At 39.1% G+C, this 16638-nt stretch overlaps 1 protein-coding gene across 1 annotated transcript in view; it reads left to right on the top strand.

Moving 5' to 3' along the window:
* The window catches only part of mrps5 (mitochondrial ribosomal protein S5), a 150506-nt gene that overhangs the window by 121564 nt on the left and 12304 nt on the right, over nucleotides 1–16638 (top strand). Inside the window, exon 6 of the mRNA XM_039738233.1 lies at nucleotides 12207–12297. Coding sequence (XP_039594167.1) covers nucleotides 12207–12297 — 91 coding nt within the window. The remainder of the gene's footprint in view (nucleotides 1–12206; nucleotides 12298–16638) is intronic.

The raw sequence follows: 16638 nt of genomic DNA on the forward strand, positions 1-16638 counted from the left end.
TCGCCTATGCCAATGGCATTCACTCTTATTTTGACTTCAGTCCCTTTTCTGCTTGTGAAAGTAACATCTGAAATTGTGTTTATTGTGAAACTTTTATGGCAGCTGCTATGGCAACTCCAGTGTTTTTCAGCACAGTATGTGTGTGCACTACGTGCTTTTACACGACTGACTGTTTTTTGATGCATGTGCTTTTGTATGATATCATTTGTGAGTAGGGCGTGTCTTGCAAGAATCTTATGTTCCACTTGCCCGTGAGACGGCCCTGGCACCGTCTCTTGGCACCAAGTCTCATGTTTACGGTCCCCATGAGACGCTCCGTTGCAAGTCTCTGGTCTCGCGGGTCTTTTAAATGTCTTCCGAGAAAAATCACGTATCGTCGCCTTGCTTTTACATTCCAGGATTTCCTTTTGTAATAGAGAGATTTACAAAAGTATCTATGCCCACACTAAAATGACTGAAGCACATATGACGTGGCTGTTTGCCTATAACTGGGCTTGCGCACACCAGTGGAAAAATCCTTGAAGAGAAAGTAATGCACCTGCCATAAAATTTATTACAAAACTGTAGTAACCGGTAAATTATTTGCCCTTTGCACACAATGTAGATTCATACAGGTAAGCAACACTACGTGCTCCATGGAAAATAACTCCTCTGTGTGCGTCTTGGCATATGGTTCTCTTTATTGAAGGGTCACCAGTCACAGAATGTGAGCTTGTAATGAGCAGGAACAGTCAGGGAAGGGCCACGTAATAAGCATGAACCAATCAGAGTCTGCATTTTCAAAGCTCTCCGTTTTCACCCACAAACACTGCATCTCTGAGCTGGTGTTTTCAGAAATATATGGCTACGGAGAGAACATTTTCAATAGTCTCATATTTGGTGATGTGGACAAAAGGTAAAAAAAAAAGAGACTAAGGTCTGTGTTTTTAAATGAAAATGTAGTTGCGTTAGCCATAGCCTGCACTCTGTGAAGAATGCTATACAAAAATAAACTAACAATCAGTTGAAGAACCCACATTTTTTAAAAATTTTAAATATATTTATAACAAGGGGGCTTTTCCCCCTGCCAGCGCTATGCGCCATTGTAAAGAGGGGGGCTGCTGAATGCACCCCAAAGAGACACAGCCGCTCCTCCGAAACCCCCTCTTCAATGGTGACACAATGTTAAATACATATTTAAATATACAAGTGTGCACACACAAGCGCACACTCACTCACTCAAAGAAATTTGTAAGTGAAGATAGTTAAGAGATTGTTTTCTCTACAAAAGCACGTGCTGGATGACGAAGTGAAATACATGAACACACACAGACATACAGACATACAGACACACACACACACACACACACACACACTGGATCTGTACAGGTCAATGTACGCAGAGGCGTTAAGCCCCCTCTTGTACCAGGCTGTCTCTCTATGCAGCTTATTTGTTTCATTGGACCCATTGTGCTTAGTTTCAAATTAAATATTATTGATGCTGCTCACTTTATTCAATTTCTTATTCATTTCACTCTACATTTATTTGTGTACATAATAAATATGATGTAAATGAATATAATTGATTCTGTATTCTTGCATTGGTAGAATTGTATTGAAAAATCCAGTGTATCTAATCTAATCTTCCATTGAGTGATTTCTTGCATTATCACTACATAGAAGTACCGTGCAGACCGTTCCATATCGATTTTTCAATAATGGTTTCATTTTTTATTTATAAATAGGTGAATGAGCTTTAATACAGATTAATACATAACAGCTGTTACTAATGGTGAGGAATACTATAGTACTACTGCACACTACTACGTTTGTCACCATTTTCAATCATTTTGTAGTTTTGTGTGCATCTGTTGCCAACATGTAACCATTAGCAGTTTTGTATCCAGCAGGGGGCGCATGCTCGTCTTTTAAAATAGCAGGTCATTTTTTTTAACTTAAGCACATTCCTTCTCAGTAGCCACAGTGGAGATTTTAAGACGAGAGAAATGTGGTATAAAAAGAATGCATACACTGTATTTAATTTGCTTTAAAATGCAGCTTTCACTCCTGATATACATTACAGTACATTATATATATATATAGCTGAATAAAAGCCATGGAATAATACAGTTCTTCATTGGGGTCTTTGACAATTGCGAGTCCATCTTCTGAGCTGTCAGAGGCATTTCTCTTAGGTACAAGCCAGATGGGATGACTTCCATTTGCTGTGCTCAGTGTCATTTAACAGTCATAATTTTCCTACATTTGGTTCCAAAAATAACAACATACTTTCTTCTGACCATTGCCAAACATGGAATCTATTCTCTGCTAACACAATTAAACCTTTATTAGCATCACTGTAGCCACTGAAAGCTTATCAGCATCTGTTAAGTACATCCTCTCAATAGTCTTCTTGAGCCCCTCCGTTTATCACTCTCTTTACGTTTATATATATATATATATTTTACTCTGTCCTTGCCAGTCCCCTTATAGTGGTTCTTCTAACCAGTGTAGCACATTCTTTGACTATCTGCTTGATCAGGTACACATTTTAACTGTTCTTCTGCCAATACTGGAACAATGCACCTGTTGCAATCGCTGACCTTCCTTAAGGTCCCTTTTCAAAGCCCTCGCGTTATCACAGCTGACAGGAAATAGTACTCAACTTTTACCAAGTGTTATTGATTTCTTAGAATACAGTGTATTGTAGAAGTGTGTATTTATATATTTACCAGTAACGGCAAACTGCACGATAACATGCAGTGAATACACTTGACTTGCAGGTTTCATCTTCTTTCTCTGTGTGTTTATCATTCGTCTGCTCAGAGGTTGATGCGCTTGCTGTATCCTGAGCAGCTCTTCTTTTCTCCACCTTAGTGGCCCGCTTCTTCTCTTCCACCATCGGCATCTTTTCACGTTAAAACTGATTAAGTCAGTGCTTACGTTGCAATAACTTAGTATGTTTTCCTTAATTTTCCACTTAAGCTGGCACTTAAGTGTTCAATCTGCCTCAAGAATGATTTAAGATATGAAGAGGTAGAGGAAGTGACGGCAAAGGTGGTAGGGATGAGATGGTGCCCATACGCTTGCACCGCACGGCCGCCCTGCTGCCGAGAGTTGATTCTACAATAAAGTAAAGTAAAAATTAAAAGTAATAAAAATCATAACCCCGAAAGCAGATAGTAGATGACACGTGGTATATGTATACCAAATTTCAGGTCAATAGTTCAAATGGTTTGCGAGCTACAGGTGATTTAAAATCCTGGACAGACAAATGGACAGCCATGGTAGTATATAAGAAGATACACACACACACTTCAGAAGCCATAACTGATGTCATGAGCTGTCTGTCTGTCTGTCTGTCGATCATGGGTCTGCAGATGAAAAAAGAGGACATTTGGCAACAGTGCCAACATTTGGTTAGGAGTGGAATTACAGTCAAATGAGCCCATGCATTATAACTTTATATACACAATTGCCATTTTTACCCATCAATCTACTCTCAATGACCAATAATGACAAAGTAGAAAAATGTTTTTAGAGAAGTTTTCAGGTTTATTAAAAATCAAAAACTGAAATCTCTCATTTACAAACGTATCTAGACCCTTAATTCAGTACTTTGTAGAAGCCACATTGGCAGTAATTTGAGTTCTGAGTCTTCTTGGTAAGTCTGTACAAGTTTTGCTCACCTGGATTTGGGCAGCTAATCCCAATCTTTCTGGCAGATTCTCCCGTGCCCCTTTAGATTGGATGGGAAGCATATGTAAACTGCCATCTTCAGGTCTTTCTACATTCCTATGGGGTTTATGTCTGAGCTGTGTCTTGGCTGCTCAGTGACACTCAGGGAATTGTCCCCAAGCCAGTCCAGTGTTGTCTTAGCTGTATGTTTCGCGTCATTGTCATGATGCAAGGTGAACCATTGCCCCAATCTGAGGTGCTGTGCACACTGGAGCAGGTTTTCTTTAAGAACCTCTCTGGATTTGGCTGCATTCATCCTTCCCTCAGGTCTGACCAGTCTCATATCTCCATAGCATAATGTTGCCACCACCGTACTTCACAATAGAGATGTTATTAGGCAGGTGATGAGTAATGCCTGGTCTTCGATGGACGTAGTGCTTGGAACTCTGCTCATGGAGTTCAATTATTGCCTTATCAGACCAGAGAATCTTTTTCCTCGTCGTCTGATTGTCTTTTTAAATATTGTATGCCTTTTACTCCAGAGTGGTCTCCGTCTAACTACTGTGCCATAAACGCCCTACTGATGGTGTGATTCTGAGGTGGCCATCCTTCTGGCGGGTTCCCCCCTTCTCAGTAGAGGATTTCTGAAGTTCTTTTAGGGGGACCATTGGGTTCATCCTCGCCTGACCAAAGTCCTTCTTGCCTGGTTACTCCATTTGGCCAGAACGCCAACTCTAAGAAGTGTTGGAATTCCATTTCACAATTCTGAAGGTCACTATGCACCTGGGAACACTTAAGGCTTTAGAAATGGTTTCATCTCCATGCCCTGATCTGTGCCTACCCCAAATTTGATCACAGAGATCTCCAGATAGTTCCTTGGAGTTCAAGTCATGGTTTCTTTTGTGAAATGCCGTATGAATTGTGGGACCTTCTGTACAAAGGTACAGGTGTGCCTTTCTAAATGATGAGCAGTCAATTCATTTTGCCCCTGGAGGAATCCAATCCAGTTCTGGACAAATCTCAAGGAGAACAAAAGCAAACAGGAGGCACAATTTGGAGTGCCAAAGCAAAGGGTCAGAATACTTCTAGGAATGAGAGATTTCAGTTTCTGATTTTTAGTAAATTTGAAAACCTTTATGAAACTCCATTCTCATTGTCATTACGGGTTATTGAGTGTAAACTGACAGGCAAAAAATTTAATCTACATCACAATAAAGCCTGCAGGAAGTGAAGTGCTCTGAATGCTTTTTGAATCCACTGTATATATACAGTACGTGCAACCCACAAAAACAGAGAAATTCAGTATGAAGTTTGTCTCTCTGGAATATTTATTTAAGAAGTATGGTGGAGAGGTTCCCTGAGGAGTTGCAGTATGTGCTGTGACACCACCCAAGAGCTGCTCAGTCTGTTTACTTCTGTGATTGATCTGCCTTTACCAGTTGTATTTGCCTTAGGCAGACCCAAAGATATTTTTATCAACTCCACAGATTTCAAGATTAGGTTCCTCTTTGCCTGGGTATTGTTCTGTCAGTGTGACGTGGTACATGCATTTAAGAAATGCAGATCTCTATGTTTGTTAACCAGTTGTCTACTCTGGGTAGCTTGAATGACCTGTATCTTTTTTATATTTGTGCCCCTTCAACCTACTGTCATCATTATGTTTGTCTGTCCACCTGGGACAATTTTGTTGAAACGTCCCACACTTACTCTTCAAAGAAATTTACCAGAAAAGTTAAGTAATACAATACAATACAATACAATACAGTTTATTTTTGTATAGCCCAAAATCACACAGGAAGTGCCGCAATGGGCTTTAACAGGCCCTGCCTTTTGACAGCCCCCCAGCCTTGACTCTCTAAGAAGACAAGGAAAAACTCCCAAAAAAACCTTGTAGGGAAAATGGAAGAAACCTCGGAAAGGCAGTTCAAAGAGAGACCCCTTTCCAGGTAGGTTGGGCGTGCAGTGGGTGTCAAAAGTACGGGGTCAACACAATACAATATACAGAACAGAACAATTCCTTAAGACAGCATAATAATAAAAATTTTAGAAGTACGGTTTAACAGTAGATGATATAACATAATTAGGTTTCGATATTTTTAGAGTCCTGGAGACCTCATCCATCTAGCTGCATCTCCATTTGGCCATGCCACGGCTGAAACATTGCTCCGATGAAAGGACCTCTCTTTCCCATGATTCCTGTGATCCTCCATCAGGGATGACTTTACCATAGGCAGGCAAACAACTTGGCAGGTGGGCCGTGGCACCAATGGCCACATTTGGGTACCGAGAAAAGAAACAGAATAGGTGAGGGTTAGTATTCAAATATAATTATCATGTTACTTATGTTATAGTGCTAATGACTAACAACAGAGATGCAGTATGTACAGTTAATCAGCAGCTCTAGTCAGGATATGCTAAACTGAAGTAGTGAGTCTTCAGCCGGGATTTAAAGGCTGAGACCGAGGGGGCATCTCTTATGGAAGCAGGAAGACCATTCCACAGTTTAGGGGCCCTGTAACTAAAAGCTCGACCTCCCACTGTTATTTTATTAATCCTTGGAATCCTAAGCAGACCGGCATCTTGAGATCTTAATGTGCGCTCAGGTTTGTAAGTCATGATAAGTTCAGACAAGTAAGCCGGACCTTGGCCATTTAATGCTTTATATGTTAAAAGGAGGATTTTGAAATCTGCCCTAAATTTAACTGGGAGCCAGTGTAAAGATTTAAGAACTGGGGTTATGTGTTCATATTTTCTTGTTCTTGTAATAATTCTTGCAGCGCATTTTGGATTAACTGGAGGCTGTATAGAGAACAGTTTGAACAGCCAGTGAACACCGCATTGCAGTAGTCAATCCTACTAGAGATAAATGCATGAATTAATTTCTCACAATCCTGTTTATTTAGAAAGCGCCTTAATTTCCTAATATTTTTAAGATGGAAAAACATGTTTTGGACGACTTTGTAATATGCGCTTTAAATGACATGCTAGAGTCAAAGATAACTCCTAGATTGCGGGCTGATTCAGTAAAATTAATTGGGATTCCAACTGAGTTAAATGACGACAAAATATTGCTGTGATCAGCGTCATTCCCTCCAACAATTAACATCTCTGTTTTATCTGTATTTAAAGACAAGTAGTTCTCATTCATCCATTCCTTTAATTCACTAACACAACTAATTAAAGACAACATCGGAGAAACTTCATTTGATTTAAATGAAAGGTATAACTGGGTGTCATCTGCATACAGTGAAAATTAACATTATGTTTCCTAATGAGAGATCCCAGTGGAAGCATGTAAAGTGAAAACAGTAAAGGTCCCAGTACTGAGCCCTGCGGACACCATATTGAACTTCTGTGTATAATGATGGAGTACTGTCAGCACATTTCTGTACATACTGGAATCGATTTGATAAATAAGAACTGAACCAAGCGAGCACGGGCCTGTAAGCCCAACATCGTTTTCTAGCCTGTGCAGTAAAATAGAATGGTCAATGGTGTCAAATGCTGCACTTAAGTCCAACAACATAATTACAGTGGAATTTCCTTCATCAGAGGATATCAGAATGTCATTTACAACCCGTGTTAGTGCCGTTTCTGTACTATGACCAGTGCGAAAGCCAGACTGGAATTTCTCAAATAAATTGTAATGCGTAAGGTGTGACTGAAGCTGACTGGCGACTACATTTTCTAGTATTTTAGAGAGAAATGGTAAATTTGAAATAGGCCTATAGTTATTTAGTATGTGTGGGTCTAGGTCTGACTTTTTAAGTAAAGGTTTAATGACTGACACTTTTAGTGCATCAGGTACTGTGCCATGCAATAATGAACTATTGATAATGTTTAGAATAGGTGCTGCAAGAACATCCATTGCACTTTTTACTAGTTTTGTTGGCACTGGATCTAGGGAACAAGTAGTGGGCTTCATTTTAAATTAAAGTTAAGACTTCCTGCTCAGTTACAGGATTAAAATTATTAAAGTGCTGAATGCAATGTGAGCAGGGTCTGCTAAGCTAGTATTTGGTTTGTACTGTGATGCTGAGATCTGGGATCTTATATTTTTAATTTTCTCATTGAAGAAGTTCATAAAGTCTGTACTGCTAATATCTGTTGGTATTTTGCACTGTTGATCTGAATTCCCATTTGTTAATTTAGCCACTGCTCTAAAAAGTACCCTAGGATTTTTATTATTGCTATCTATTAATGTAGAATAGTATTCTGAGCGAGCTTTAAAGAGGGCCTTTTTATATTTATTAACACTCTCTGTCCATGCAATTTGAAAGACATGTAGCTTTGTTGTTCTCCATCTGCGCTCCAGTTTTCGACACTCTAATTTAAGAGCTCGAGTGTTTTCATTAAACCAGGGAGAGTTTCTATGTGCTTTGATTACTTTTGTTTTAGGGGAGCCACTGTGTCCAGAGCATCTCTCAAGGTCACATTATAATGTGATGTTAGCTGATCTAAATTGTTTTCCGTTTACAATTACACTCAATTACTTACTCAAGGTATCTATAAATTTTGAAGCAGAATTACAATCTAGATGTCGCACTGTCTTTGTTTTAATCTCTGAGTGCTGGCATGGGCAGAACTAAATCAAACGTAATTAAGAAGTGATCGGAAATAACTACATTTAATGGAGTAATATTTAAATTTTGAATTTCAACTTTGTAAGTTATAATTAAATCTAATGTATGGTTATGATTATGAGTTGGACCTTTGACAATCTGACAAAATCCTACTGAATTTAACAAATAAGTAAAACATTTGCTAAAAGTGTCAGTTTCCACATCAATGTGTACATTAAAATCCCCATCAGAACTACGTGATCATAATTTATTGCCAAATCAGACAGAAGGTTGCTAAATTCAGTCATGAACAATGAATATGGCCCTGGTGGTCTGTAGACTAGCACTATAATTGTGTTGGAATCTGTTTTAATATTTAAAATGAATGCCTCAAAGGATGTAAAGTTGCCTAAATTTTTAGGAGTGATTTGCATTTTGTTACAATGAATTATTCCAAGGCCTCCTCCTCGACCAGAATCTCTAGACTTATGAAGGAACGAGTATCCATCTGGTGACGCCTCAGCTAGGGGAACAGTGTCACATTTACTATGCCAGGTTTCAGTAAGAAGACACAGATCAGATTTTGTACTTAATATTATATCATTTACCAAAACAGCTTTAGTGCCAAGAGAGCGAATGTTCAATAAACAGCATTTAAAACTGCATGGTTCTTTCTGAACTGCTGATATATTTTTTGTTTTAATTTGAATTAAATTTCTATTACAGATGCCCCTGGTGGAGTGTCTAGTTTTATCCCTTGGTCTAATTATACACCTTATTTTTTGGTTATCAATTAATTTATGGTTTGTTTCAAGACTAAATTTACTGGATGCCCCACAACAGTAATTGCAGGATCATTGTCTCATAATACGATTCCTTCTGAAGCTTTCATTATATTCAGAAATTATGTGTTGTGCCACAAAACTACAGTAATCCCACTTCATTTTGATGGCCAATCATTGTGAAACATCAGAAGAAGCTGAAACTCTGCCCGTTTTAAGGCATCACGCACTTACTGTCGTCATGCCTGTCTGACACGTGGAACAGCTTCTTTCCCAGTGGGACAATTTTATTTAAATTTGCCACTTGAAATTTGTCTCATTTGCATTGAGATGTTTTGTTGTAGAGATGTTTGAAATTTCGAAACCTCCTATTGAAACGCACTGGTGAAATTGACTTACTGTTACAAAAATATTTAATAAAGAAACACATGGTAACTGACAATTTGATGACGTAACTAAAAATTGATCAGACGTTTAAATCAATTAACAAGTTCCCAAATGCACGTGAATGTTACGCTGTACATGCATTATCTAACTTGTTCAATTATTTTATCTACAGACTTTACCTATCGTACCAAACAACAATATAAAATGTCTACACACCCTTGCATTTTGGGTTTTTATTATACCAAAAAGTGGCCCGCCTCCACCGAGACTACTGCATTACGTGATGAAGAGAAAAATGATCAAATTTGTTACTCTCTCATTTACAGAAGATGCTGAAAGTGATCTCCTTGTGCGTCAATACATCTCTGTGTCCATTTCAGCATGTTCGTGTGCACTCTTTTGTACAACTTGCCATACTTCCCGCATATCTATGGCTAATATTCGGGAGATTTTCCCTGATGAAAGGATTATTAGCAAGGGTTAATGGCCACCATGATTGCCCGACTTAATAACGTGCAACTATTTCTTGTGGCGTCATTTAAATGGCTACGTGTATGAGACAAATCCGTGGACTGTAAATGAACTGAAGTTGAACATTGAAAATGCAATACAGAGAATTGATTCCATGACGCTGAAAAGAGTGTTCATGAACATGCTGAAACGGACACAGAGATGTATTGAGGCACAAGGAGAACACTTTCAGCATCTTCTGTAAATGTGAGTACCAAATTTGATTACCATATATACTCGCGTATAAGTCGGGTCTTGGAACCCGAAAAATCGATTATAAAATCAGACCCCGACTTATATGCCCATTCAAAAATGCGACCCTTACATTTTTTTTTACTTTACATGTTCTTGCTTACTCCAATCTTGCACCAGTTTCTCATAACACATCGATTTTCTTCAATGCAATTTCTTTCGCCTCTTCAACGACTTTTAATTTTAAACAAGCTTCTTATTTTCTTCTGATCAAATGCTCCATCGTAAATAAGGGATGCTCTTACGATAAAGATGTATGAGGGTGTGAGATACAAAAAACACAAAACAGTGCAAAAGTCTCTTTGGAATAGTTTGGATATTAGCGTGAGGTCACATAGGCACAATGCATAGAAGAAAAAGGCAGTGTGCTCCGTGGTTACTCTCTCAGGTGGGCGTTAGCATATCATAATCTCTTGGACCAATAGCGTGAGTCTTCCACATTCAACTTATATGACAGACGTTATAAAATACCGGAGATTATACTGTAAAACCAAGCCCCAACTTATCCGCGAGAGAACTTAAACGTGCGTATATTTCTCTTCACCACGTAATGTAGTCATTTTGGTTGAGGTGGGCCACCCTGTAGAATAGTAATAATAACTGCAGCTCACTACTCATAACAGTAAATGCAGGGAAGACACGGGATCGAACCCACAACCTCTTGATTTAGAAGCAGCCGTTCTTATCTCTACACCAGCCCTGCATTTGATATTTGGGCTTCGGATTTTACATATTGACAGCAACATGTTAATTGAATAGTTTCTTTTTCTTTGGTTATATTCTTGAATGAAGGTGCACTTGTTGTGTTATACCTTTTGTGAAAGCATTTATTTGATATTTGAACTTCAGTCTTCGGAGTTTTTTTTGTTTTTTCTGTCCACCCTGGCCATCGGACCTTACTCTTATTCTATGTTAATTAATGTTGACTTATGTTTATTTTTTATTGTGTCTTCTATTTTTCTATTCATTTTGTAAAGCACTTTGAGCTACATTTTTTTGTATGAATATGTGCTATATAGATAAATGTTGATTGATTGATTGATTTGACATCAACATTTTATCATTTATACATGAAAAAATGTTATGTTTTAGTTCAACATTTCTTGCCTTGCATTTTCTGTCATCCTACATTTATGTATGTTTGTTGTGTGTATGTTTTCAGATAACGATATATTATTTTTCCCTCTACAATTCAAGGCACCTCACATTCAGATAAACACATTTGAGCTGAGGGTGGGATGGGATAGCAGGCTGCTTGTGCTGATTGACATATTTGCAAAACAAAAGACGCTGATGGATGAGGGCGAAGGAATTTAAGGTGGCCTGGCATTACGACTTTTTTCATTGGCTTCAGGGATTCTACTGTAAAACAAATGAAACTAAAAGAAATCCTGTCAGAACTCATTCCATCTCTCTTGCAAAATTGCAGTCTATACAAAGACAAGAAAACCTGGTTGAGCAATTTAGAAGCGACTTATATGTTTACTCTGGTTCCCTGTATCTAATATTACATTTTGTCTAAAGAGCTGAAGCCATTCATTGTGTCAAATGCAGTATACAAAAAGAGAGGATATCAGGAAGCTGTAAATAGCTTTTCTTAGTATTGTAATAATTAATATGTTACACGAAATGTGGGGCATGTGTTTAAATCAGAAAACATGAATCATTTTCCTCTGGAGGGAAAAATACACATGGTTGGTAACTAATGATACATTTTTGCTCGTTTGGTTGTTTTATTAATAACAATGAGAGTCAGCAATGCAGAGCCCAGCACTCCTGCTTTTTCCTTCCCCAGTGGCAACATGGCTTGAGTTTGTGGCCGAGATTAAATTTACTTCATGTGCTTACAGCCCAAAATCAAGTTAGCCTCTGGTACCATACGTCTCGTTAATTATTAACTGTTTTGACTTGGAAATCTCACAATTTAATGAAATTCTTCATCTTTTTAATGTTCAAGTGCACTGGCATGTACTGCATGAGCTCTGTGTACTATAAATTTAGTTCCTGTGAAAAGGTAGCATAGACATATTACCCATCTGCCTCTTCTGTTTTACAGGTGAAAAGTGTATTTAACATGACTGCAAAAGAAGGAAGAAAGAGATCCATCAGCGCCCTGGTGGCTGTGGGAAATGGAAATGGTTCAGCAGGTAATTAGTAGGCAGCAGACAAAAGATCATGCCACTCTGGAGCAGACCCACTGTGTAAAACTGACTGATGTGAAAGATTTCAAGGACCTGGGAAAATAGAGCTTGAAGTGAAATTTTTAGAGAACAGAAATGGAATAAATTTAACGATCTTTGTTTGATGGCCCACAAGGCTGAATGCGTGCCCCTTCAAAGTACATGCAACCTTTTCCTAAACTTTGCCAAGCTTAAATACCATAGAGTGTAGCTTCTACATGTCAATGAGTGATTCTCTAGTCTGATTCCCTCTGTCACCTGTGAGGTTTATTATTGTAGAAGTTCCTCTGTTCATTATTTAGCATCACCTACTTGCTTATAGTTAATTGTGGTGTGTATGGATGTTTAAAAATATCTGCTCTATTGTGCCCCACAAGTAAAGTTGTATCTGTGAACGGACAGCTGCAGTACGAAAACTGAGACTTCCATATATATACTGTACCACCTTCAGAAACATTCAGATCCTTTCACATTCTCACATTCTGTTATGTTGCAGTCTTATATTAAAATCATTTGACTTTTGATTGTTTTCCACATCAAACAACAATTGATACCCCAGAATCACAAAGTGAAAACAGAATTTTAGGAATTTTTGCAAATCAGCAAATTGACGTTACAAGCATCACATCCCTGGATTTGGGGATTTTCTGCCATTCTTCTCTGCAAGTCAACTCAAGCCACATCCTGTTGGATTGAAACGGTCGGTGGTCAGCTATCTTCAGGTCTCTCCTTAGATGTTTGATTAAGGTTCAAGTCTTGGCTCTGGAGAAGAAACAAACAAAAAGATTGTAACCGGAGATCAGTTGTATCTCTTGTCAACACCAAATCGTAAACCAAAAGCCCAAGTTAAAAAGAAGTTTATTATATACTAATAAAGTCTATTATATACTGTGGTAATAGCGCTTTATTGGCGCTGAACCGACACAAACTGACACCAGAGGCATGTATAAAACAAACAGAAACTTTTATTTTCTTCACCTGTGGGGCACGTCTTCTCCGTGAACCCCACAGGCACAACACAAATGAAGCACCCAAATCACCACACTCTTCTTCTCCACTCCTCTCAGGGCAGCTTTGTCCCCCTTCTCCCGACTCTGGCACCCTGAGTAGTGGCTGCAGGCTCCTCTTATTGCCCACCCGGAAGTGCTGCAGGTGCTCGTTGACCTACTTCTGGCTGCGCGCCCGCCCAGACGGGCTCGTTAAGCCGTGCAGCTCTCCCTGGCAGAGACCACAGAGTCCAACCAAGATGAGCTCTGGTGTTCCATGAAAGTGGCCCTGACACAACCCAGGGGGGCTGCCATCAAGTGTTCCGGAGGACGTAGCGTGTATCCCATGGCTGCTCCCCCGGGACCAGTGTTGAAGAGATGCCCCGGCCGTCCGCCACAATCCGAATTAAAAAGGGTAAAACAGCAGCTACTCTGAGATTTTTTTTTGAATTATACATAAACTCAGATGAGGAAAATTCATCATAGTTAATATTTTAGCTCATCACATGTGACGTCAGGTACCATGACCTCTGGGGCCACGTCCCTAGCAAATGGGAGTGCATCCTAACAGTGGAACTGCTAAAATGGTGACATGCATGAAAATCAAGATGGCATTAAAGAAAGATGCAAAGAATTCGGAACTCTTTCAAAATATCATTTAAAAAAGTAAACAGAAATGAATTGTATGACCCATAAAACCTATAAAAGGATTGTGGGGGCGCGTACAGCCACCTTGACCCTGCCGCAGACAGGCAGGACACGAGTTTCCATGTAGCAGACCTATTTATTTTGAGTTGGGTGGCATTTTACCTTGCTCCCCACAGCACTGTACATAAAGTACAGCTGTGCATGAATATTATGAATACAGACACCCTCCACTGGAATGCCCAAATTTAAGCAATAAAGCACTGGCAGGAGAAAGCATCAATCGTTATTCTTTATCTAAATCTCCGAAGAGGTAACAAGTGTATTACATGTTAGCCACATGTTAATCACATGCTACAAAGAAAAAAGTGTCCTCTGCACTATATTTATACAATTCATTGATTAGGTCACTATTCTTTAAAAGGAATTCATTACATATTCAGAAAACTTTTAACATGATCGGTTACACCTAGTTGCTAACGGGACATGGCAAATGTTGATACCTTAGATGACCACAACTTGATTGATAGTCCTGTTTGTTTAGGATGTACGTGACTTTTTGAATATATATTTTTCATTCTTATTTTTATTTTAGGAGATGTGTGAACTTCGCCACATGCATCTTGTTTTTCAAAAAGTAAAGAACAATGGCCTTATTTATTTTATGATCCAGCTTTGGTACAAAAAACAGGAAACTTAGTACTATAGGAGAATGGTTATGCCATAAATATAACATTTCTCTTAAGGGGTTATATAAATAACAAGAAATACATTTTATCATAGTGAATAATAAAATAACAGCGTCAGCTTTTAAGCATAAGCTCAGAAGGATATGAGACTCAGACACATGCCAGGTGCACACATAGAGCATGGTTCAAATTTAACTCTTTTACAGCGCAATCAGTCCTTCCTCCTCCACTCCCTCAAAGGCAAGCTTTGTCCATGTCCACCCGACTCTGGCTCCCCGAATACAATGAGGCGGCTCCTTTTATTCAAGCCCCGGGAGTGTTCCTTATGGCTCATCAGTATTACCTGGAATCACTCCCAGGTGTGCTGGAAATTCTCTATAGGGCTCTGCAGCTCCTCCCATGGAGTCCAACAGGGCTGCACCAAACTCCAGTACCCAGCATGCCCTGCAGGAACCCTTGGTGCTATAGCCGCCCAAGAGTGCTGCCCTCTAGCATCCCAGGGGAGGTGTTGCCTCCTCGATGCTCTTTCCTCCAGTCCTTTCATTCCTTTGGCATCCAGGCCAGGTAATGGCCGTGGCCCTCCATCAGAGGATCAACAAAATAGGTTCAGAAGAACTTGTAAAAAAAATTTGATTACATCTTGCCTGAAGAAGGGGCATGAGTTGCCTCGAAAGCTTGCATATTGTAATCTTTTTAGTTAGCCAATAAAAGATGTCATTTTGCTTGGCTTTTCTCTACATTCATAATGGCTAACACTGTACAACACCCTAGTACTACAAAAAAAATTCATAAAGAATGCCAATCGTATTACTTTATAGTTGCCCGGTGTGTAACAGCTTTACTCGCATGTGAACAGCTACCTCAATCCAAGAGACTTAATCGCTTGGCACTAGTAGACCAAACAGTTGTCTTCACTTTTAAGTGTCATGCAACACCTGTACTATTGCCAAAGCAGGTCCCTGCTCTCTATGCTGCTTCATGCTGAAGGTGTCCCTTCTCAGCTGCTGATCCCTGCACTCGTGACAAGCTTGTGACATCATACCTTGGCCCAGCCAAACAGTATAAACTAGTTATTGCAATAAGTCAAAATTCTTAAAACAGAGTAAAACCAATAGTAGCAAAAAGTAGGAAATGTATTTCAAAAGAATATTTTAAGGATGCTTTCTGTAAGGACACAGATGATGAGGAGCCTGGGTGCATACAGGCTTAAAACGTTTCTTCAGTCCACAGAGGACTTTCACCTGCCAATTTCAGGAGGAATGCCCACTTCTTGTCTGGGTGATGGTGTTGGTCTTTTCTCCCTTGCTATTTATCATTTTCTCTGCATCATGCATCCCAAGCTTAAAGGTCTCTCTGATTACAGGAATGATCAATAATCTTAAAACCACCGTCATGTTTACATTACAAAATTATGTTCTTTTCCCAGTCTGATGCCCATGCCCACCTTGTTTACCCTGGGCTGATTAAATATGGTTATTCTTTCAAAGATATCCAAAGATATGAAGTAAAAGATAAAAGTCAAAGTGAAATCAATTCCTAGCAGTCTGCACTAAATTAAAAGATTAAAAAATTTAAATAGAAATTTTAGCAGGTAAATTATAACTTGCTTTGGGCACTTACAGTATCTACGGCTTATTTGAGAAGTTCCTTCCTGGTTAATCAGTCTGAGTTTTTCTTGCAGTTTGTCTCAAAGGCACAATTCATTTGAAAAAGGTTGTTTCAGCAGTCTTCAACATGGCTTGTTTCCATCACCATACATTTGGTCATTTTCTTGGTGTACTTGCCCAGGTGTATCTAAGTGGGCATTTCTCCTGTTATCACAGTTTTTTCATCTCATATCCGAAAGACATATTCATTGTGCAAAAAAAGCCACATCTGGACATACAGTGGATTCATAAAGTGTTCACAATCTGTATTGTGTTGTAGATTTAACTTTAAATGGGTACCTTTGCCATTTGTGCCCATCAGTCCTCACTCAGTATGCCATA

The sequence above is a fragment of the Polypterus senegalus genome, chromosome 16 (genome assembly GCF_016835505.1).
Source record: "Polypterus senegalus isolate Bchr_013 chromosome 16, ASM1683550v1, whole genome shotgun sequence".
Classification (NCBI taxonomy): Eukaryota; Metazoa; Chordata; class Cladistia; order Polypteriformes; family Polypteridae; genus Polypterus; species Polypterus senegalus.